Raw genomic sequence first — 24,044 nt, 5'->3', positions numbered from 1 at the left:
AGCGCAAGTGTGCGTGGACCTAATTCTTTTTTGTTTTAGCGTTTTTTTGTTGTCTACCACACCTTAGGTTTCCACTTTTTCGTGCTGAAGTGCTTACACTTTTTTCTGTTTAACATGTTCTTTCACCTCCTTCTCATAAATTGAGGCCCACGGCTGTGAATACCTATGTGCCACCTTTCCTTTTCGCTCTGTTCATCCTAACCCAAGTTGCTGTTTCGATTTCCTACCGCTTTCGTCACATTTGCATCTTTGCCTTTCTTTAATTTCTTGGGCTCCGATTTTTTTTTGGTGGCTACTTCCGTTATTGCAGCAGGGTGAGAAACAAACCAAAAAAGGAAGACGGAGTGTACGACGGAGTCGTAGAGAGGGGATATTCGTTGTTGTCCCGTCTCGTTTCTGTTGTCCATTTGTACTTCCCACCTGCTACTGTTGTCTTACGTTGCATGGTAACTGAAAGGGGGCACGCAACACGACAAGAGACTGCCCGGCAAAAAGTTTGTTCCGGCACATTCATCTAGAGAAAAAGGGACATCCGCTCAAGAACGGAAGGAATTGAGGGGGAGGAATAGTGACTAATCAGGGAGAGAGGAAGGGAAACAGTACGGATCACTATTTGTAAATAAGGAAGAGGAAAGGGGGAAGGTGAGGGAAGATCAGGTTGGTATATTACAAAAGTAAGATGGAAGCTAATACAGATATTCTGTGCAATGCCGTTGTGAACCGTATGGGCGAGATGTTTGGGGAGTTTGGGTTCCAGTTTGATTCTAAGCATAGCTGGAATGACGTTACCGACGTGACGAAGTGGCAGCTTCAGGTGGATGAGGAAACAGCAGGGGAAGACACTGTTGAAACTCTCTACGATATAGTCTTGCCTATCAAACAGCGTCACAAAGTGGTGAAGCTTCGGGCTTCAAGTTTTTATAGGGCCCGTGTTCGTGTGTATTCGGAGAAAACGATGTCGTGGAGCGTGTGGTCGGAGGTGACACGGACGGCCACTTTGGCGGCGGTTACGGGCCAAATCAATGATGTTGGTGAGGACTACGTGCGTGTGCTGTGGGACAGACCTGCAAGGGCCCCAACGGGCATCGCTGCGGAAATCGATGCTGATGCCACCCGTTCCATTGCCGATATTGACGACTTTGAGTTACGGGTACTCAGGGAATCTGATATGAGGCAGGAATTTTGTGACCGCTTCGAAACAGGTGTGCGAACACACATAGTTCGAGGTCTGCGGCCAGGTACGGCTTATATTGTTATGATTCGGTACAAGACGCTCATCAACACCATGAAGAAATGGGTGGAGGTTGGTCGCTTCCTCACTAGGCAGACGAATGTCATGTCACTCCTGAGCTGCGGTGAGGATGTTGTTACCGTCAGTTGGGCTCTAGCCAGTACTTCAGACGATACCATCGGTTACGTTGTGCCAGATAACGACGTGCACCGCTATGAGGTCCTGGTTCAATCGGATTGTCAGACTTTTCGCTCTGTTGAGTTCCCTCAACAAGAGCGGACGTACCGCCTAGATAAGTTAACACCAGGGGGTTCTTATATTTTCACTGTCCGTAGCCTGAGCGTGCAGGGCTATTGGGGGAGGTGCTCTGAACCGCTTTGCGTGCGAACTGCTAGTCGTCCGGAGCTATCTGTAGTTGCCTCAGGGGAGTCATTCCTTTCTTTTACCTGGGCCAGAATGATCGACGCAGAGACGGAGACTCAGGTAGAGTACCGTCTCAGTAGTCTTAACTCTGTGTACAAGCAGGAGGAAAGGCTTGATGTTGGACCGTTGGCAGATGATAAAGTCATACACATTGAGGGTCTCACATCCGGGACGGAGTATAATGTATCAATACGGACGTTCTTGAACAATGAGTGGGGTATGTGGACAGAACCCAAGAAATTTCGCACGGAGGCAAGGGCTTCATTAACTTTTTTGGAGCGCGGTGAGGACTTCATAACTATGAAACTCGAGGGAGAGTGCAACGGCCGCTTTGCATCTCGATTCAACATCGTTATTATGCAGGTTGAGAGCCATGACGAGTTGAATGTTGTGAAAGATGAGGAAATCGTGTCAGATGGAGATACATGTATGTTTACTGTAGAGAAGCTGAGGCCCAACACCATGTATATTTTAAAATGCAGGTCATACCAATTTAATCGTCTAACTGGTTATGAGGGATGGGGTGAGTTCACTGACCCCAAACACACACAAACGCTGCAACCACTTGGTGTGAGACTATGGGATATTGGTGAAGACTTCGCCCAGGTTGTGTGGCGTCGTGGACTCTCTGACGTACCCCTACCTATGGGATCTTCTGATATGGGGATCTCTGAGTTATGGGCCGATCTCAAGTATGAGCTTTGCGTCGACTGCGTTGATTCTGGGGAAACCGAAGTCCTAAGGGAGGAAATGTTGGGAACGAGTTTCAAGATCAGCAACCTACAGCCTGCAACAACTTACATCGTCTCAGTCCGTGCATGCAACGAGGTGGAGCAGTGGGGTGCTTGGAGTCGCGTGAAGCTGCGTACACTGGCTCCTATGATGATGCATGTTGACGAAATCGGAGAGGACTTTGTGCGGCTCATGTGGGAGCGGCAGCTAGTTGACGATGTTCTGGTGGGTGGAGACGGCATTAATACAAAAGGTGATGACAGGGACAATACGGTGGCCGTGGCAGCTGCTGATATGTTCGTATCGAGCTATGCTGTGTTTGTTTTCAGCCGGGAGCTCTCTGGGTCGTCGGCGAGCTCGCTGAGTGGCTATCATATGGGTGGGAACTCTGAAGTTGCCCGGTACAAGGTTGTGTCCAGTGAGCACACGTCGTTACGTGTGGAAGACCTGCTTCCTGATCGAGAATATATGGCTGTCGTGCGTGCGTGCACGTCCACGCGGATGTGGGGCTTGTGGAGTCAGCCGTTGCGCTTCCGTTCAAACGCACAGTTTCGAATTCCGGTGAACAACCTCATCATCGGAGAGAATTATGTAAGCATTGTGTGGAGCCGAGATGCCAATCCGCTGAAAAACAAGGATGTCCACACTGGAGACTTGACCGTCACAAAGCAGGAACTGCGCATACAGAGTATTGACCAGTCCTACTCCAAGGACCATTCACTACCAGCGGACATGCGGGAGCTTAAGATTTACGGACTTCACCACGCCACGGCATACAACATTCAAATACGAGCCGCTGGACCAAGTGGGGATTGGGGGCTTTGGACCCCGCCCGTGCAAATACTCACCCGTGATACCATCCTTACTCGGGCTGTAGAAGTAGCAGACGATTATGCCATAATTGCTTGGGAGCGGCGTCGTCCGCCGAACCAGAAAAATTACGCAACCGGGAGGGGTGTCGTAACATCGTATCATTTGCGGGTGTTCAACGTTGGGGGTGTTGTGTTCGAAGTTTTTCTTGGCGATGGAGACTCACCGTACCGTATCTCCAACCTGAAGCCGGATACATACTACTGCGTGGAAATAAAGGCAAATTACAACGACGAGGAGTGGGGCTCATGGAGCTCGCCACTGTGGTGCCTTACGATGAAGAGCTTGGAAATCCAGACGAGAGTTATATCCGAGGAGTTCTGTGAAATCAATGTACACCGGCCCCACCAACAGAAGCGGCTTCCTGAGGACGATGGAAACAGAAGCAGCGACGATAGAGTAGTAGTATTTGGCCAGTGCCGTCCTTGCCTTATGTTGTGCGTAACATCCCCCGTAGAGAACTTGTTGCCTCATAGTTCCACAGGACAACTTAAGCCGCGTGTGCATAATTCGTCTTTGCCAGTAAACGCAGCCGACCACCGTTTGATATACCAAACTGAATTTTGTAGCACAACGGAAGACACAGAACATACCATCCCCAGTCTTCGTGCCAACACCGTGTACTGTGTTTCTGTCCGGTCAAAATTGACGAACGGTGAATGGGGTATGTGGTCGCAGCCCCCGCTTTTCTTCGCCACGGTGCCACCCACAGAGGTAGAGTTCACTGATATTGGAGAAGATTTTGTCAGTGTAGGATGGAAACGCAACAAGCACAACATCCCGCCACACGTTAGTGGATCGTCAGAGGTGAAACTTGAACAGGGAACTATTGTAGCCTCTCGAGTAAAAATCCGTGAAATTGATGGAAGTTTTCAGAAGTTGATTGAAGTAAGCAATTCTCTCACTGCGCTGCACATCAATGAACTGCAACCCTCGACCACATACGGTATCGTGGTGCAAACTTGTGGAGAAAATTCAGTGTGGGGCGTGTGGAGCACAGAAGCAAAGGTGCGCACTATTCCTGGAATGGATATCTCCATCCACCACGTGTCCGAAGATGCCGTGTGGGTTTCGTGGTCGCGAATGTCTGACACCTCCAATTTGGTTAGTTTTGACACTGCTCTCAACACCGATGCCACTGCGAAAGGTTACGAGGTATGCATCGCTGGCGACGGATATTTCAAATTCACGAAGGAGGTGCAAGACAACAAGCTGTTTTTTCGTGGTCTTCTTCCAGATACGGTGTATAAATTCGGTGTGCGGTCACGTGGCTCAGATAAGCAGGATTGGGGAATTTGGGCGACCCGGTCGTTTCACACCAAACCGAGGCTCCGTGTGACATTCGGGAACGTTGGCGAACATTTTGCCATTGTTGAATGGCGTCGCCATCTGCCCACGTGCCTTGACCGCTGTGACACCGAAGCGGTGTTTGAGTCTGAGGATGTTGTGCAGCAATTCAGACTAAGGGTGGAGAGAGTCGGTGATCCGGTTCATTACGTCTACGATCTCAGCCCGTACGTCAGCAGTTTCCGGCTCAAAGATCTGCAGCCATCTGCGGAGTATTGTGTCTGGCTGTGTGCGAAGGGCTACGAGGGTATATGGGGATTTTGGAACGAGGAGGCCCGCGTACGCACGCTACCGAAATTGCAGTTGGACATTACGGCCATCGGTGAAGATTACGTCACAGTGTCTTGGTTTCGACCAAATTGGGCAGGTGATAGGAATTGGGAAAATGAAGGTGAGACGAATGCAGTGGATAGGGCCGTGAGCGGGTACAAGGTACATGTACTGGACAAGGAAGGTAATGAAGTGGTATCACAGTATGTCAATTTTAGGCAAACAACATGTACGCTGTCGTCGCTGAAACTTTCAACGATATACTCGGTCGAAGTGTCAGCAAAAGATACATATGATGAACTGGGTTTGTGGAGTGATTCTAGGCGCTTCGTGACTCTCGAATCAGTTGAAGCAAACGTGCTGCTTGTCGGTGAAACATTTTGTCAGTTGGAATGGGGCCGCCGCAGCGATCTGGCAGAGCGGCGCAGCGACCTTGTGGACCGACGCAGCGGACGGCGCACTTCCGGCTTCACAGACGGTGAGGGGAGCAGTGACACCGGAAGCTATAGCGCCGCGTCTGAAGCTGCGTTGGCGGCAGAAGGAGATGTGGGCGGGTCTGATGTTGAACAAATAAAGCGGAGGGCTAGCAGCTGTGTTTCGATTATTAGTCGTGGTGCCCGACATGTTTATGGTTGCACTGCATCCTCTGAGTTAGCGAGTGGTGAAGGTGGTGACGGGGACGATGATTACATTTTTGATGAGACGGTGATGCGTGGATGCCCTGATATCCTGCAGTGGCATGTCCAGATGGAGTGCCGTCGCCTCTCCGGTGGCCTACCTGGTGCAGATGATATTGTAGAGTTTTATGCTCCGGCGGCCGAAATGGGTCGACTAGTTACAAATCTTCAGGCGGATGCCGAGTACACCCTTACCGTACGGGCGCAGGATAAAAACAACACATGGGGTCACTGGAGCAAGCCACGGATATTGGTAACGTGTCCGCTCCTAAAGTTAAGTACTGACAGCATAACCGAAACTTTCATAAACGTTTCATGGACTCGTCCACCCATGACAAGAGCAGTGAGCCACTGCTTCTGTTGCTACCCCGAGGAAGCGGACATCCACAATTACCAGGTGCACATCGAACCTCTGGCAGCGGAAGAGCCGTTCGATGAGCGTGATGAACCTCTTGTAAACGGTGCCCGACTATACGAAACCTCCCAGCGATCACTGCGACTCTGTAATTTAACCCCAGGTGCGCATTACCGTGTTGTTGTATGCGAGCAACGGATTGATTTCAGAGGGAAGTTCGTGCCCGATTCATGGGGAACTTTTTCCCAAACGGCTGTCGTGGAAATGGTTCATCCGATGGGTGTTGTACCAATCGAAATTGGTGAGGACTACTGCTTGGTGGGGTGGCGACGCGTTCCCCGGAAGCTTGACACAACCCCAGAAACGGGTATTATTCGTGGTGTGGTGAAAGTGACTGCGTATGAGCTTCGTGCCACTCGGTTGGATGCTAAGGCAAAAAAGAAGTACGAGGGCCCCCTTTCGCTGGATACTGTTCTCTCTCTTGAGCCCACTGCAACCTCGTATCATTTAGGAAACCTTGTGAGTAACACCATATACGCGGTGAGCATGCGTGCCAAGGCAGAGGGGTACTGGGGTCCGTGGAGCGAGGTAACGAAGTTTGTGTCGCAGGGTCGACTGAAGGTGAAGGTACACTCCGTGTATGAAGATGTTATTCTGGTGAGTTGGAGTCGACCGCTACCCGATTGGGCTTGTGCTCGGCCTGATCTCAACAAACCTGATGACTTGGGGGACTTGCCCCAGCTTTGCGGCATGTTTACAGAAACTGATATCCTCAGTGGTCTGGATGCGGGGTCCGACGCCGAGCCTGAGCCGGCGTCCGTGCTTCCCAGTGACAATGGAGTGGAAGGCAAATTACAGGTCGAGGACGGTGAGGATGACGGCAACGATTGGGACGCAGTGCAAATTGGGGACTACTCCATCGAGCGTTACGAGCTTTATCTTGAGGGCATTACGTGCGATGTGCAACAGTGCCTTACGTTATCCAAGTACCAAATGTCTGTTCGTATCACCGGTCTCCAACCCGACCAGATTTATTCTGTGTGCGTGCGTTCATTGAGTGAAAAGAGACACTGGTCGATGCTTTCTCACCGTGAATCTGTGCTAACTCTCACCTCCATGGTTACCGAAGTATCGCACCACACCGAGACGATGGCGATTATCCGCTGGTTCCGGATACCGCAGGATGTCAGAAAATACGAAGCATTCCTTGAAGAGCGCCGTACCGCAGAGGAGCGACGCTGTGATGAGCGTGAGCGACACGAACTTTTCGACATGAAACGACGGTTACAGGAACTGGAGGAGTCAGAGGAGCGGAATAATTTGAAAGACCACCTTGAGTTACGGCACGAGCACAACGCAGCGGTCCGCAATGACGCAATACATCACCTCCGTGTTGAAAACATTGTTTTGGGCGACCCAGAGGTAACAGGATACCACCTGCGATTTTATGGTGAAGGAGTTATGCCAACCATTCAGGGAGTTCATCATTTATTACTTCATTCTCCCTCTCAAAAGATGGTTGGGCGAAAGCGCCGAGCGGAATCTATGAGATTATTGACCAAAATGAAGCGGCAGCAACGCAAGCTGATGTCAGGAGCTACCAGTGCATGCCATATGGAGTGCGCCCATGTGGACATGTCGGCTCCTGGTGGCGCCCAGTTGGCGACGTCCTCGGACGGTGGGGAGCCGTCAACTCCAGCAGTTGCAAACATGGATTTGGGTCTACCAAGGGAAGACTCTGTCCTCTTTGACGTGCAGTTACGCCCCGAAGTGCTCTCCATTACCGTGAAGGGTCTCACGCCCGATTCACCTTTCGAGATGGAGGTGCGGACGCGGAACGCCGTGGGGGACTGGTGCCCATGGAGTGAGCGCAACCGGTTCGTAACGTTGAGGCCAATCGAACTTCTGCATGAACGGTTTGGTGAGCATTTTATCAGTCTTTATTGGCATCGCTTACCACCAGCTGTGTCGGCGAAAATTGAAGCAGACGAGAGGCAGTTGTTCGAGCTTAACAAGGAGTTTTCTAGTATGTGCCCCAAGGACATTAAGGCAAAGGAACAGGAGCTTTCGAGTGAAGAGCAGCAAGAACTATACACTAGGATTGCCACCTTTCGTGACCTTAAGGAAAGCGTCAAGGCGAAGAGGAACTGGCTTGCTAGCGGTCGTGGTGAAGTAGTTGTGCACGAGCACACACCGATTAGGGGTTATCAGTTGCGTATCATTCATCAGAATGGCACCTTTGAAGATCATTACATTCAAGGCAAAAGTAACGGAGATACTAACGAACCCATCATCTGTGCCTTCACGGTGAAGCAACTGGTATGGAATACTATGTACACGGCACTTCTGTGTTGCGATTACGGTGTAGGTTGGGGTCCATGGACGCCGCCGTTGAAGTTCATGACGCAGAGCCTCATCCAGTTGTCCATCACGTGCATATCTGAAACCTTTGTGGACATCGAGTGGCACCGAGCTCCAAATAAGCGTCTGCCACCTATAGATGAAGCTAACACACTGAGAAGTGATGCGTCTTCTCATGAAGGATGTGTTTGTCAACTGCGTATTACATGGGAGAGTGAGAATGAAGATGATGAGGGGAAGATCTGCGAGGAGTACCGCACCATGCGCTCGTGCTGTGTCTTCCGTGTTGACAAGCTGCAGGTGGACACAAAGTACACGTTTGAAGTGCGTGAGTGGGGTGCTGAGGAAGCTTGGGGGCTTTGGTGTGCTCCAAAAACATGCGTTACAATGCCTGGTATGTCTGCAACTGTGGAGAAACTCGGTGAAGATTGGGCCCAGATAACCTGGAGGCGACGAGATCGAAGAGTAGACTACGACAATGATATGAATGTTCTGCAACATGGCGTGGATAATGAAATGTTTTACGTGCGGGTGTTGGAGTTACAAGATAATGGCGTTGATGGGGAGAGCTGTGAGGAACCCGCGGTAAGCGAAGAAGAACTAGCGCCAAAGACGCTAGCAGATGAAATTGTGGGAGTTTTAACCACTACGCAGCAGACACAGGGCCCTCTGCCCCCGCAGGAGCATCCGGTTGAGTACGAAAGTGATGGGAGTGGTCGGCTGCACCTAACTAGACGGTTCAACAAAGACACATTCTCTTTCCGAGTGGAAAATCTGAAGCAAGATCGTTTCTACAGTGTCCAAGTTATGAGCGTGACCACGGGAGGCCAGTTGGGCGCGTGGAGCGCTGAACAACACTTCCTCACGATGTCGAAGATCCGGGTCAATGTGAAGCACATCGACGAACAGTACGCCGAAATTGAATGGAAACGCGTTCCCCCCAGGCAGCATCCGAGAATGGATATGGCTGAAGTGTTCACCGGGAGTTACGTTGCATCAGCATACATGATTGATGTACTTGGGCGTGATGGCTTGCAGTTAAATGTTGTACTAACGGGAGCCACCAACACCTACTACCGTTTGAAAAGCCTGAACCTGGACACAGTTTATACCGTCAGGGTGCTTTCCATTGACGAATGTGAAGCATCAAGTATGTGGTCGGAACCGCTTCGTTTTGTGACACTTAAGCGCCTAGAGGTTTACCCCACACAAATCACAGAGCACTCTGTCATGTTGGAGTGGGGTCGTGAGGAGCAACAACCAAAAGGTGATGAGGGTACCGAATATGAGGGGAGGTTTGATCCAACGATCTGCGTCGGGTGTCGCGATTGCTCCGGCTACCTTCTACGCATCTATCGCTGTGATGAAGCCAGCCGCAAGTTGTTGTGCGAAAAGCGGTTTGCTGGTGATCTTCAGGAGTACCGCCTCGATTCTCTCACCCCGAACAGGCCGTATACTTTTAAAATATGCGCGTCGAACAACCTTGGTGAATGGGGCTTCTGGTCGGAGGAACGTTGCGTGTACACCATGAAGCTTATAAGCGCGGAAGTATTGGCTATTGGTGAGGACTATGTGCGCCTTCATTGGAGGCGCAAGGAACCCGATGAACTGCAAGTAATGGTGCGCACATCCACAGATACTAACGGTACGCTAAGTGACGAAGGTGAGGAAACGTCCAACGGGGGAAGCAGTGGGCGTGACAGCGACGATAACACACCCATCACCGTGGGGGAAAGCAGCAGAAGTGTTGGGGGCCAGACCGGAGATTTCTCCGAAAGTTCTGGTTTCGCTGCGGAGTCTCAAACAACTCTGGAAAGAGAAGATGGGCGTCGCTCCTCCTTTAGGGCCATGTCACCTGACAAACTGAAACCCGGATTGTGCCAAAAGAGATACCCCCTTCTGGACCAACCAGAAGTAAGGTCCGCGATGTACAACAGCGCAAAGACTCGTGTTGCATACTATGCCATCACTTTCGTGCAAGAAGGTGAGGATGAGGGTGTCACATTCAACGTGCCAGGTGAGAAGACGACATTCACAGTGTCGTCGCTAAAACCAGACAAACGGTACTCTTTGGCCGTCCGTGCGTGCTACGGAAGCGGTGAGTTTGGCCTCAGTAGCACCCACGTTACCTGTGGAACACTCAATCTGTTGAGTGTGGAGTTGATTGGCCTTGGTGAAGACTACCTAACGGCGTCGTGGCAACGACTTCCGAACTCATTTGCCACGAGCGACCTGCAACCTTCGGATGTAGAAGAGTTGATTTGCTATGAGCTAGCTGTTCACGACTTCACTGATGTGTCATATGGCGAGGAGGATGCAGAGGAGCTTCCCCCCCGGTTACGCCGCACGATGATAATTCCATCAAATGTTCGTAACAGCACAGTAAAGGAGTTGCTATCTCATCACCGATACCGTGTGAGTGTGCGACGTTGGTATAAGCCGCACGAAGAGTTTGTTGTTGATACCATACATCCCGAACTCCCACAGGCTGAGGATGAAGGCATAGTGGAGGCTCTCAACCAAAGTAGAGCGGAGCCAGGTGCGTGGAGTGATGGTCTATATGACGTAACTCTGCGTGACATGGTGTGTTTCATGGATGACGGCGCTGAGGACTTCTTTGCTGTCCATTGGGAGCGTGACCCGCGGGCCCAACCACTACCAGTGCGAAATCCGTTTCCCCCCAAGCCCGTGGATAGCTACCAGCTTCGTGTTTATGAGGTGGGCCCCAATGCTGCTGCAAATGAAGGGTCTTTGCTAATTGACAAACCACTCTCAGGAAGCGAAACCACTTATGTTGCACGCAATCTGCGTCACGATTCGCTATATCGAATTCATGTGCGCTGCTGCGTGGACAATGTATGGGGGCGGTGGAGCCGAATCGTCCATGTTATGACCTTACCAAAGTTTGCCGTCGAAATGAGTTCTATTGGTGAAAATTACGCCGAGTTTTCCTGGCAAAGACCCCGTCGATCTCTGCTACTTCCAGACGGATCGGAGGCGCTCTGCGGCAATGATGATTTCCTTTCAACGTTTCAGGTGGACGTTATCGGTCTTGAGCACAGTTACCACATTAGCAAGCAGTTCAAGGGCGCGCGAAACAGCTACCGGGCTAAGTTGCTTGAAGCCGCCACTGTCTACTCGGTGTCCGTGCGTTCCTTGGATTCTCGACGGGAGTCGTGGAGCCCCTGGAGTGATCGAACGTTCTTTGCGACTCTAAAGCCGATGCAGCTTATTGTCTCCTCCCCTGGTGAACAGTTTGCCACGGTGGAGTGGTTCCGTGACGAACAAACTGTGCAAGAATACGCGGATATTGTGGGGTGTTGCGGCGAGACCCCGGCTTCTGCTGACGAACCAGAGAGCCTTCCTAGTACTACAAACAATGCCGTTGCTGCAGTTCCCGTTGTTCTTGGGACACCAGAGGTAATTGCATACCATTTGTGTGTGTTCGCTTCGCAACACTCTCCAGCCCTCGCTATCGTTGATAAGCAGTTCCCGAAGGATGTGAACCGCTACCGTATCTGCTCCCTGGAGGCTGATGCGGCCTACGTTGTCGTTGTACGCTCATGTAATACGGACTCGCGCTGGGGTCTGTGGAGCAAGGAAGGGTTATTCCGCACGCAGCGTGTGTTGCGATTAGATGTGGTGAATGTAGGAGAAATCTATGTGCGTATGAAGTGGGACCGTGGCGAAGGTGATCGCTCCGAAGAAAAATGCAACTCCCAACCTCGGCTGGATCCCTGCGAATACCAGCTTGTCTTAAAGGGTGGTAATGAAACTGTGGAACATGTAATTAATCCAAGTGACTGTGGCGTGACGGATGATGAGTTTCTACTTCCGACCTATTTACTGGAGGGCCTTTCTCCTGGTTTGGATTATCTTATGGCACTTCAACCTCGGTATGATGAATTAAGTTGGGGCCAATGGACCCCCACGGTTGGTTTCAAGACACTGTGTCCCATTTGTGTTGCCCTCAACGGTGTTACATGCGACTCCGCAGAGTTCACCCTCAACCGAATGGAGCCACCCCCACCCCCCGAAGCTTCACCGGACGCGACTGGCTCTGCAGCTGGTAGAACCTCCACCGGAAAGGGTAGGACCGGTTCGAGGGGCAGGAAAGGTACTCGAAGTCCCAAGGGGAGCAAGGGGAGTGGAGGGTCAAAGCGGGGCAAGTCGGGCAAAGGAGCGGCAGCAAAGCAGTCTCCGTCACCCGTTTCGGAACGAAGCCTGCTCCCTAGGCTTGTTTCACCTCCTGACGCACAAAGCAGTGGCAGTCCTACTGGAATAGCATCGCCACCGGCGCATGGGGATCCACTGCTCGGGGGTGCCAGGATTGTGGATGGAGAGGTTGGTGAGGAGGGAAGCATGGAGCGGAAGGCAGTTGTTCAAATTGTAAAGAAATATCAGGTTGAAGTACGCAAGACAGACGAAATTCCTTCTAAAGATAAGGATGACGATGGGGATGAGGTTAACGCTACTGCCGTGAACAATGACGCTGCTGCTACAGTTTATACTGTTTCAGCTGGGGAGGCTGCGGAAGCGCTGCCACGTGCTGCAGCCCCTCTTGAGGTTGAGCCCGCTGATACGCAGTTGCCTGCGGCCAGTGGCGCTGCGGCGGCAGTGGAAGGGGAAGTAGATGGTGCAAATGCCGTTGACGTTGGCGCTGCTTGTACCGTCGGGGCCGGTCCCACGGAGGAAGGCGGGGACGACCTTCTACCAGATTGGCGCCGCATTGTTCTGTGTGCCTCACAGGCAAAGCCTTATTTCCGACAGCTTGAGTTTGATGTGGAAGGAGAGGAGGGTCCAATGAAGAACATCACGATTGATGGCCTCACCGGCTGCACCTCCTACACTGTCAAAGTCCGAGCGATGGATGAGCATAACTCTTGGGGGGCTTGGGTTGAGGTCAACTTGACAACGGCACCATTCCCACCTCAATCTGTAACTCTACGGCGGCAGAACGCTCAAACAGGTTTGCTACAGTGGGAGGCTCCAGACTGTTATCATGCGTACAGGTATGTTGTTGAGCAGTCACATTCTCCAACGGACTCCCGTGGGAAACCAAAGGGATCGGTGGAATGGCGCGTTATCGATATTGTTGAAGAAACTAACTGCCGTGTGCGATTTACGGGACCCGCCGCGAAGGTGCGTTGTCGGGTGAAGTGTTCGCTTGTTGATGAGGGTAGTCCTTTCAGCGAGTATTGTGAACCCGTTGGAGTGACAAGTGGTACTGCGCCAGAGCCAGTTACCGATCTCACGGTGGTGGGGACCACGGACAACAGCGTCACGCTGATGTGGACACCATCGCGATCAGAGACCAGTAGCAACCGGTCTGGCAATCGGGTTATTAACTATCGTGTTTACATTGGGGTGCGTAACTGCACACCCATTCTTGCAAGCACAGTCTCTGACTCGACGTTTACACTTGAAGGGCTTGAACCGTCAACGAGCTACACCATCCAGGTGGTTACCGAATGCAAAGACGGTATCAGCTACAACAATCCCATCGTCAATGCCACCACGAGAAGTGAGAAGGATGTTGCTATCACACTCCCCCAAATTGTGGATCCCTCGCAGGAGTTCGCCGCCGGCGAACACTCACCAACGGCAAAGGTTATTACGCTACCTGAGATTTCTAGCGCTCACCACGTAATGATCCCACAACCGCCGTCCAAAGGCAAACGAGGGAAAGGCGATATGAGGGACGCTATGCGTCATGCAGCTTCGTCCTCTGGCAGCAGTCCCGCCCCTGGTGGAGTAAAAGTGCCCTCATTGCCAATAAATGCGCCCTTGTCAGGAAGAGCTGCTGCAGGGAGGGCACAAAAAACGGCTAGAGTTGGTTTGAGCAGGAGATGATCATGGATTGATTTGGGCGTTCTCGTACCGTGTAGCAGCTGAAGTAAACTTGTGATCTGTAAAATTGATGGTGTGAGCGGTGCTACATGTTTTTCCACCTCGTGCTTTTTTTTTTTCGTTGCTCATGTTCGTTCGTTCTCGTTTCTCCCCTCCGCTTTGTTGTCACATGAATGTAATGCAATTTCAAACATCTTTAGACAGTGGCAAGCTCTGTGAAGAAGAAACTGAGGGTATGGGAAGATGGTAGACGAGCAGCTTGAGAAATATTATGGACCATCACAGTTTTAATTTTTCTTTGACTCTGTACGAGCGCATTCTCTTTTCTACTTGTTAATGTATGATTTAGTGTCCTCTTGTTCATCAAGGTGTTGAGCTCGCGCATGGACTCTTTTTGTGCTTGTATGTGAATTTTTCGCTAGAGCTCATTTGTTCATCCTTGTGTTCCACCTTTGATCAAGCAAACTACCTCCAGCTCCACTAGTTTGTGTGCCTTTTGTCATGTATGTATATAATGTTTTCCCCCTCCCTTTCTGCGGGGGCGGGTAATTATCCCTTTTTTTGTTTCGTCAAATATGAGTACTTCGCTGGAGAAAAAAAGAGGGGGGGGATTTGGAGGCACGAGTTCATGCGTGTGTGTATCTGTGCGCACACGCACTCCCGATTACAAGTCCATATTTCTGCCTGTCACATTTGTGGTGGGGAAGTTTTGACATGCAGTGAGAAGGAAATAGAGGGGAAATTAGTGCAACCTGTATGCACTTGTGCCCGTCCTCACTTTGTCTTTGGTATGAGGAAAGACTGGTCCGTGAATGTATGTAATTGTATGATTTTGTGCGTGGCTGAGTGAAAAACTGCGTGCGAGAGGTGTGTGGGAGTTTGTAAGTGAGAACTAGATGTTCCGGGAATGAAATAGAAGACTGTATTTTATTCCCCTTATTATTTCTCCGTTTATAATTTCCCCCCTTTTTTATGTTTTCTTGTGTATGTGAGGCGAGTTTTTAGATGTACCAACTTCAGAGTGAGGATGTTTGCTCGTCCGATATCAATATTTTGTTTTGGTGCCCGCACCACACATTTCCCCACCCTGCGGTCCACTGCACAGTCCTTTCAACATGTTTCCTTGCATGCTGCTGCTTATTCAAATCATTTACATTTCCATACGCTTTTATCCCCTTTCCTTTCCCTTGTCCATGCGGTGCGCAAACACAGCGTTTTTTTTTGTTATTCAGTGGGCTCCACGTGTGCCAGAATTTGTTGTTTTAAAAGCCGCATTCACGTTGGCGAGTTCGTCGGGAAGGAAGTGAATCGTTAGGAACCCAGGATAGCAAAGCTAAAGGTAAGATAGTTGGGCCCGATCCCCTTTGGAATGGCACGAAGTGAGGGGAAGAGAAGTCCAAGTGACAGTGACGATCGAAGCGATGAGGATCTTTTTGCGGTATTCCATGACCCCAGTGGAAATGTGAGTGGGTCGGTTGATTCCACAATCGGCGTGGCGCCAAACTCACAGGCTAGTCGTCTCAGTCAAGTGACTGCTGCTATGGAAGACCCCGTTGTATCTCGGCTTGCACTGCACGACCTCGGCACAAGTGTCTTTCCAGCAAATAAAACTTTTAGTGGGGCAGAAGGCAGTACCAACCCCTCCGCTTCGTTCATGAGTGTTGTCACGGCAACTCCCACTGCAAAAGGAGGTGTGGATGATGCCCCAATTAGGAAGCCGCAGTTAGGAATCGTACGGGAGCCCAACAGCAATATTAAAGTTAGTCGACCAACGCGAAGTTGCGAGCAATTGGCCGTCATTTTGGCGCAGCATCCCTTTACCACGTTTGAAGGACTTCGACGATCTGTTAAGTCAGCTGGAGGAAACTCATTGCCCCCCAGTACTGTTGTTGGTGTGGTGGTCCATAAGACGGAGCCAAAGCGAGCGTCTACCGGGCGTGGATACGGTGTTGTCTACTTGTGGGATATGAAAGGACCATTTGTGAGCCCTGCTGGCGAGGTGGCCATTCTTCTTGGCGGGTCTGCATTTGATACACATTACACGAGGATTCTGAGCGGTTTGGTGTTGGCGGTGTCAGGAATGCAGCGGATGGAAAATCAAAGTGTAGGAAAGACAACTTTCAACGCCACCACAAGTGGGGGCTCTACCGCGAGTGGCGACTGCGGAATTTTAAAGGTTACCACATGCGACCAGGTACGTGTACTGGGCTTCGCATCAGACCTTGCTACATGTCAGGGTACTCAGCAACGGTCTGGAGAGCTCTGTAAAAATATCGTCAATAAGTCGTTATCGAATTATTGTGCACATCATATGGCCAACCTTCAGCGTGAGGCACGCGGTGCTGCCCCCGGTGTTAGTGGCAAATTCCGGTCACAGCCCTTGGGGACAGCTCGATTGAGTGCGCCGGCGTTAACGTGCATAAATCTGGCGACTCTCCAGTCTGCCCAAATAACCGCCTCCAAAACGTCGTCACAAGCTTTGCGGCGCCAAAAACTCGGCTTTCTCACGGTGAGGGGATCCACTGGCTTACCCGCATCAACTCCTGCATCAGCAGATGTTATGGCTGCGGGAAACGCCTACGCGGGTGTTGTCGCAGGTGACGTACTTCCTGTTAACGACGTGGCCCAGAACGCGAAGCGTCTGCTAAGCAACGGCGATGGTAAAGGTATGACCTCTAGCTATATCCCTACGCAGATTGGCGTAGGAACCCAAGGTCGTGCTGTGCTTGGGGCTGCTGCCGCTGCGGAGGAAGCAAAGAATTTCGATCGCCTTCTTCGCCTTGCCCTTCATCCGAGTCAGCGGGGGACCAAACGACCACGTGAAGGCTGTGAACAACCACCGTGGGTGGAGGTCCGCGAAAAGTTTGCCCCACTTAGCGTCCCTCACGACCGTTCAGCCTTCGCTCCCCTGCGGGGAGGTCGCCGTGGTGACGCAATTTTGACAGGGAGAAATAGCTACAATAGTGGTGTTACCACGCAGGGGGGAAAGGGTACACGCAGTGCTATTGTTAACGTTGTTGAGCGGCAACTGCGTGCTGAAGGTTCATTGGCTAAATTTGCCGGACGATCCTCTGTAGGGCAAGAGGAAGTGAGGCTGCGAGAAACTACCGCCAACAAGACTGGTGGTTCTGCACCTCCCCCCGCGTCTCTGCTGGGAAAAGTTGCAGAGTCACTTCATAGTGTCAATGACGAACTGCGTGCTTTAGACGAGCGTCAGCGACTTGAACGGCAGGCCGAGCGGCTACTTCAGCAGGACAAAGCACTGGAGGCGCTGGCTGATGTTACAGAGCAGAAGTTAAAGGCACATTACTGTCGGCAATGTGACCGCTGGTATTTACGTCGCAACGAACGGTGCAAATCGCTAGGACACATTGTTGAGACACGGGAGACAGTACGTCGCTTCATTCAGTGTGAGCACTGTAGGTATAAGACGAGTGTGATTGGTGATGTGCGCCCCTCAAAGCTGATTCCGCGGTGCCCACGTTGCTCCGCTGATGTACAATGGCGCGCGAGCAATGCCGCACCGGAGAATGCCTTAGTTATTAGCCTTCGAGAGGATGCGTAACATAGTATGACCATAAGTAATTATCGTCAACACCACCTTCTTTAATTGATTCTTTCAGATGTGTGGTGCAGCACTCGATGCTGGTTTCTCGGTCTTGCGTTTACTCACGAGCGCTTTTTTCAGCAGTCACTTCTCCGTTGAACCGCACCATGCTGTTCTCCGCTCCGTTTGTAACCGGGAAAACATCATCATGGGTGTGAAAGTGATAGAATTTTTAGTTACCATATATTTAGAATGTCTTTTTTTCTTCTTTAGCTGCAAAATGTTGTGATGGAGGGGCAAGAACCACGATCGCTCTTCCCCGTTTTTCACGTTCAATAGAGTGCGTATATCAGCGATTCCGCTTAGATGTGACCTCCATTTTTTTTTTCAATGTAGCTGTCACTGCGAAACGGTCTTGGGGAGGGTCTATTTTTCGTTTGCTTAATTATTATTCTTTCATTGTTTTATTGATATGAGGCCTTTTCCTACCCCAAGGCCTGCGGCTATTTGTGATTTGCGGCATCTGTCAGCTACCGGTTATTGTTTTCCGGTCACCCCCAGCTGCAATGTTCACATCCGCTACTCTGCGTGGACTCCGTTCTTCGGACTATCCATCCCTTTTTTCGTTTCTGTTACCGTTTCCTGCGTTTCCGCTTTAGTTGGGACCGGATCAATATCGACAAGTCACTCCGTCGCTAAAGGAAGGCCACAATTACGTGTAGTCATGGCGGCTGAGCCCGCGGACAGGGGTTGTGGTCCCATTAGTGCAGCCAAGAAAGTCACACTTCTGATTGACGACATGATTCGGTCTGGTAAGTACAAAATACTATTTGATGCCCTTAAGTCGTTCCGCAACGGATTTGTCTACGGCGCTCGTATTCGCGCTCCTCATGCCCTTGTGCTCAACTTGGTTTGGAGTAGCGCACCGTACAGCGTCATTGCCCGTCGCGTATTCGATGCCACGCGTCAGCACGCCCTTCGACTGGGTGCCACTGCTTTCACGTTTTCGCTGCTCCGCTCGCTAATGGCTTTGGTAGAGGGGAGGCAACGACCCTGGCATAGCGTGGTGGCGGGGTTCATTATTGGTTGCTTGTATTGGGGTGAACAAGGTGCTGTGACTGTCCAGATGAGTATGTACATCCTCTCCCGCATATTAAGTGCGTTGTTTTTCATTCTAATGGAGAGGTTGGCTGTTACAACCTCTGTTCACCCACCTCCTTGGGCATTTCGGTTGTACTCGGGTGTGCTGTGGATGTTCGTGATGCCCCTTTTCTTATACCACAGGGAGGCGCTGCAACCAACGATGCGCACATCTATGCAGTACATATACGAGGACTGTACGCGTTACAGCAACTGGTATAACTTACTTTGCTTTAACAGTGATACTTCCTTTTAAACAGTGGCTGTGAGGAAGCAAAGGGAAAGAAAACAATGAAGCCACAGTCCACGTATAATATTTGGTGCGGTTTATACCAGTTCTTTATGTGTGTATGTTTAAAGGCTACACAACTTTGGTGTGTCATCGTGGCTTGCATCCATTCAGTGAGTAATATGGTCAGGGGTTGCCTCCCATTTTGATGCTGTGCTAATGCGTGGGGAGTCACTACCAAGTTGACGCTCGCCGTGACAAGTTTCCTGAATCCCGTGCGCTTCACGTTAACGTTCGTGTAACACTCCAGTCTGTTGATTACACGTGTTGAACACCAAAATAACAACAACAGCAGTAGCAGTAGCTTTGCTTTCCCTGTTTCTCTATTTTCGTCTTTCTTATTTACAATTTGGTCTAATTCATACTTTTTACAGGTCACTTATCTTACCCATCTCACAGACATATACATATAGAAAAAAAAAAAATATATATATATATATCTCAATATTCTCAAGGTTGGTTAGTGGGACGCCGAGGGTACAAATAAGAGACGCGTGGGGTGTTAAACGAAGCATTCCGATTTCTGGGTGCGTGAGAGGCTTAACAAGTGTGAGGTGTTCTTTTTACAACACTTCGCACGGGCACCTCAGTGTGGAGTTGCACTACCAGTAATAGAGCGTAGAGGGGAAAGGAAAAGTACTTAAAGTTAATGACGGGGTACAACTTGAAAACTATAGCGAAGGCCGAGATTGGGAGCCTTTGCCATGATATTTATTTATTAGACCCTGCGAGTGGTGAGTCCTTGGAGGCGCATGTGCGTCTTGCCGAAGCGGAAATGCAGGCGTTGAGAAGACAGAAACAGTTTGTGGAACACTTCGTTTCACAAACTGTGGAAGAGCGGCGTGCAGCTGCGAAGGCAAGGTGCGCTGAAGCTCAACGCCGTCGTGAGGAGTTGACGCAGAAGATACAACAACTCCGCGGTAAAACATTGGGAGAGTCGCATCACAATGGATTGGCTCGCCGATGGGCCGCGGCGTATAATGAATTAGCACACTACAGGGAGCGCGTATCAAATGCACTAATGTGTTCCCCGTACACAATTGTCACCACCGTTCAACAGGAGGCGGGCATTAACAGTTCATTTGATCTTTGGCCTCCACTCTCTTCTTCGGCAACATCCGTTATCATGGAACTTGATAACGCAGGGGAAGATAGTACGTCACTTTCTCCTAGCGTTCTTCGCGATCAGTTAGAGCTGATCGCCAAAATGCAGTTGCGTGTTAATGCTCTTTTAAACCGCGAAAGGCACCGCCGCCAACTTCAACGTGAGTGCGTCTCCGACTTGCTGAGGGATCAAAAAAAACTTCTACTTTGGTGCCAGGAACAGATAGCCACGTTGAAGGAGTTAAAGTCGTTGGAAGACCTTCGAGAATTCTGTGCTTCCTTTGCCTCGAACGTAAATGTGATGGACACCAACTTCCTTGTGTTATTGGAGCGAAGTGAACTGCTAGAACCGAACCAGACGATTCGCGACGCCCTAATGGAGGTAAATCGGGAGTGGATTGAACTTGCCGTGTCTACATATCAAAAAACTCGGGAAGCTTTGCGGCAAACTCATTCATTATCGGGTGTGGAGGAGGGATGCAGGCGCTGGGCTAACGTTTTCGAGCTGCGAGTGAAACGTATACTCACGAAAGCATGCGCTGTGTCGAGCCACCCTGTCGCCGGTCATGAGCATTTACCTGAGCGGTTGCAAGAGAACTGCGCCTCACTATTGAAGGAGTTTAGCAACGTTTCCATCGTAATGCACCACATATGTAAGCTTAGTCTCTCTGAGGAGTTTGTGGCACATCTCGAAGGGGCGCTGCGTCGCACGCTGCTGACACCATTGTCTTTGCTTACACATACATTTGCAGGCGATGCACAGTTTGTTGCTCAGCGTGAGTATGCAGACCGCTTGCGGGAGGTGTCAGAATGGCTTGATGGGCGAGCAACCGGCAACGCCTACTCTCGCATCATGAAGCAAGTTGAACATCTCCGGACCATTGCCGAAAATCTTCTGGAGTCGCTTCCAGAAAAAGACAACTGCGCTGACGTAACTTCTTAGGTACGGGACTTTATGAAGGCACATGTCCTGTTCAACACACTTTTCAGTTCGATACTTCTTCCGTAGAGTTGAGCCCGTTATATGCTTTTGTTTTTCTGTTACCCTTCCCCAGTTTTTTTGTCCTACAAGTTCTTCTTTTTTTTTTTTGTGTGTGTGTGTCTGTTTGGTTCGATATGCCCTTGTCTTCGCAATTTTACTGCCAAATCGGTCACTGAAGTTGAATGGATCTGGATAGATGAAAATTTGTATATACAGCTTTCCCTACTTGGGGTCAGAATATTAGAGTGGGATTGCGTGATAGGGGTGAGTAGAGGGGATGAGTGCGGGAGTACACGATACATATATATATTTTTTTCAAAAAAGAAAACTTTATATACGAGCGTCTTAACTAGCAGTGAACCTTCCTGATTTAAGTTGTACGTGGGGGTGCGTATGCAATTACTTATTTCCTTCCCCCTCTCTTTTTTTTTCTTCTTTGTCTTTGCTCCGAGTTGTTGTACCTAGAGCACAGAAGTCATGGAACTACTTGAGACGGTGGAGGTACTTGCGAACAACAGCGTCCGGTTTCGCTACAGCTGCCCTGTACAGATCCTACAAACAATTGCTAGGACGGATACTGTTCACTGCAGTCCAAAATTCGGGATTGGGGATCATCTGTGGCGGCTGCATCTTCAGCAGCGTTGCGCTCCACCATCTAACGAGCCCTACCTTTCTGTACATCTCCAACTCTGCACGCAACAGCATGTAGTGGCTCAATTCAAATTAACTTTGGTGTGCTATATGGACACACGGTTGTCAAAGAGTTCCACATTTAGGTGCACCTTTCAGAAAACCGGTAGCGCGTGGGGAGTGAATCATTTCGTGCCACTCCGACAACTGACTGGTGCGCAGAGTGAGTTTCTTTACCGAGATGAAGCATCCAATGCTTACTTCATAGATATAGAGGTTTTGCTAATGGTTTGTGATACAAATGAGTCGCAGCGGAGGCGCTCCCTCAGCATTTCCTCTAACCCATGTCCTGCAAATGTGGATCGACATCGAGATGCAGATTCTTCCGCTCGTAGAGGTCACGCCGGGGACCGAGTGAACGGCAGTGTGCACCGCTCTCCTTCAAACAACCAACGTTTCACACAAGCCCCTGGGAATAGCTTCATCCCAAGTCCTTTGACTATACCATTGCGGGCGCCCCTTTTATACCCTTTCGAGCATCTGGAGGGGCTTGCGGATATGACATTTGAAGTGGAAGGCGGTTGTTTTAAGGCACATCGCTGCATCGTGGCTGCCCGTATGCGCCCCATCCTTCCAGCTGCAATACTACCATTACAACCCGGATGTAGTGTTGCCATTTCCGTATCGTCGGCTGTTTTTTCCGCCTTCCTTCGTTACATATACACGGAAGAACTCCCGGAGCAAGGCGTTATGTCGGCGGAGGCGCTTTTAGATTTGTATCTTCTGGCAGCTGCCTGCGAATTCTATGATCTTTGCAGCCTGTGTGTGAGGTTCGTGGAGCCGCTTCTGACGTCCGAAAATATCCTTAACATTGCGTTGACGCGATTTAACGCGGCTGATGAGGTGCTTAATGCACTCTATTTGTCGGCACTGCTTGAAAACTACGACACACTCATTCAAGACCCGAAGTTTGAGGAAATACCCGGTCACCTCTTCCGTCGACTGTCACTGATACTTCGCAGCCAGGAGACGGTGCCGCCAATTTGCATTCCCGCCGTAAAGAATACTCTTAGCAAGCAGTTGACGTGGTTGGCAGAGTCTGGTGAATACAGTGACATAAATTTAACTGTTGGTCCCCAGAAGTTTGTGCTGAAGGCTCATCGGTTTGTTCTTGCCTCACGTTGCATTCTTTTCTCACAGGCAATGGGCTCCAAATTGCCGTCATCTCAGCTGTCATTCACTTCGGAGGAGTTTGACTTTTCTCAACGCGCATGGCACAAGCTGCTCGCGGCTATTTACTCTCACCACATCGATTCTCAACACGACTTTTCGGCGGAGGATGTTGCCATTGTTCTGAAGATGCATGCCGTATTTGGTATGGATGGACAGTTAAAAAAAGAGGCCGACGAGGCATTTAATTATCAGAACGCTCTCCGAATGCTCATGTACTCAACAAAACATCAGGTCCCGGAGTTACACGAGCGTGCCATCAAATATGTGGGGGGAAATTTTTTCACTCTGCTTCAAGAGGAGCCACAGGTATGGGAGCTTGTTGGTGAACTACCGCAGCACACTGTAGTGTCTTTGTTCCGCACAGTTATAGAGAATCAAGGTTTCAGTAAATGCCAATCAATTGGACAAACCCAATTGTAAGAATGCAGTTGAGACGTGTGGAGCTCTTTTCCAACGAGTTTGTACATAGAGGTTATGTGCGCCAGCTTGTGCGTTTTTTTTTAAATTTCATTTGGTGTTTCGTTACTTGTTTTTGGGTGTTTTTTAGAGGACATAGACGGCAACAATGTCGACTATACAGGGGAATAAAAAACGAGGAAGGTACAAAAAGGGAGATGGAATAATTATATAGAGTAGGAGGATGGGAGGTGCCAAGAACCAGTGGTTGCAGCGTAGTGGAATGTTTATGAAGTGACTATGCAGCGTGTGTGTTAGGTTGTTAATTGCTCCAGTCTTATATATCTATATCTATATCCTTATCTATATATCTACATTTTTTTGCATTCAGGTGCATATGCATACATCCATGTTATACAAGTACCTATGCCTCCGCATACGCATATGTGTAACCGGGCTGTATATTTTTGTGTTGGTAGTTGTCCGCGTCGGTGATTTTAGTTTGCTGTTCTTACTTATTTATTTGTCCTCCAAACTCCCCGTAACCGCTGATATCATCTCGATCATTTCACATGAGGAAACAAAGGAAAAGGGAGTAAAAGTCGGC

The 24,044-nt window shown here is 50.0% G+C and overlaps 5 protein-coding genes across 5 annotated transcripts; all 5 read left to right on the top strand.

Moving 5' to 3' along the window:
• Positions 1 to 679: 679 nt before the first annotated feature.
• Positions 680 to 14,119, top strand: TEOVI_000045700 (Fibronectin type III domain containing protein, putative; the record flags this gene model as incomplete). Its single annotated transcript, XM_067222702.1, has 1 exon — positions 680 to 14,119. The coding sequence occupies one exon, from the start codon at positions 680 to 682 to the stop codon at positions 14,117 to 14,119; it is 13,440 nt and encodes a 4,479-aa protein (XP_067078803.1).
• A 1,366-nt stretch (positions 14,120 to 15,485) lies between these two features.
• TEOVI_000045600 (Primase zinc finger/Mcm10 replication factor, putative) lies at positions 15,486 to 17,681 on the top strand (the record flags this gene model as incomplete). Its single annotated transcript, XM_067222701.1, has 1 exon — positions 15,486 to 17,681. One exon carries the CDS (start codon positions 15,486 to 15,488, stop codon positions 17,679 to 17,681), a length of 2,196 nt encoding a protein of 731 aa, XP_067078802.1.
• A 706-nt stretch (positions 17,682 to 18,387) lies between these two features.
• Positions 18,388 to 19,059, top strand: TEOVI_000045500 (peroxisomal membrane protein 4, putative; the record flags this gene model as incomplete). The annotated part of the gene is made up of 1 exon (XM_067222700.1): positions 18,388 to 19,059. One exon carries the CDS (start codon positions 18,388 to 18,390, stop codon positions 19,057 to 19,059), a length of 672 nt encoding a protein of 223 aa, XP_067078801.1.
• A 682-nt stretch (positions 19,060 to 19,741) lies between these two features.
• TEOVI_000045400 (uncharacterized protein) lies at positions 19,742 to 21,139 on the top strand (the record flags this gene model as incomplete). Its single annotated transcript, XM_067222699.1, has 1 exon — positions 19,742 to 21,139. The coding sequence occupies one exon, from the start codon at positions 19,742 to 19,744 to the stop codon at positions 21,137 to 21,139; it is 1,398 nt and encodes a 465-aa protein (XP_067078800.1).
• A 516-nt stretch (positions 21,140 to 21,655) lies between these two features.
• On the top strand, positions 21,656 to 23,461 carry TEOVI_000045300 (btb/poz domain containing protein, putative; the record flags this gene model as incomplete). The annotated part of the gene is made up of 1 exon (XM_067222698.1): positions 21,656 to 23,461. The coding sequence occupies one exon, from the start codon at positions 21,656 to 21,658 to the stop codon at positions 23,459 to 23,461; it is 1,806 nt and encodes a 601-aa protein (XP_067078799.1).
• Between the last annotated feature and the right edge of the window lie 583 nt (positions 23,462 to 24,044).

This window comes from Trypanosoma equiperdum (genome assembly GCF_001457755.1).
Source record: "Trypanosoma equiperdum strain OVI genome assembly, contig: ctg_167, whole genome shotgun sequence".
In the NCBI taxonomy this organism is placed as follows: Eukaryota; Euglenozoa; class Kinetoplastea; order Trypanosomatida; family Trypanosomatidae; genus Trypanosoma; species Trypanosoma equiperdum.
Note: the sequence above shows the minus strand (reverse complement) of the source record. Positions and strands in the feature narration are given on the sequence as shown.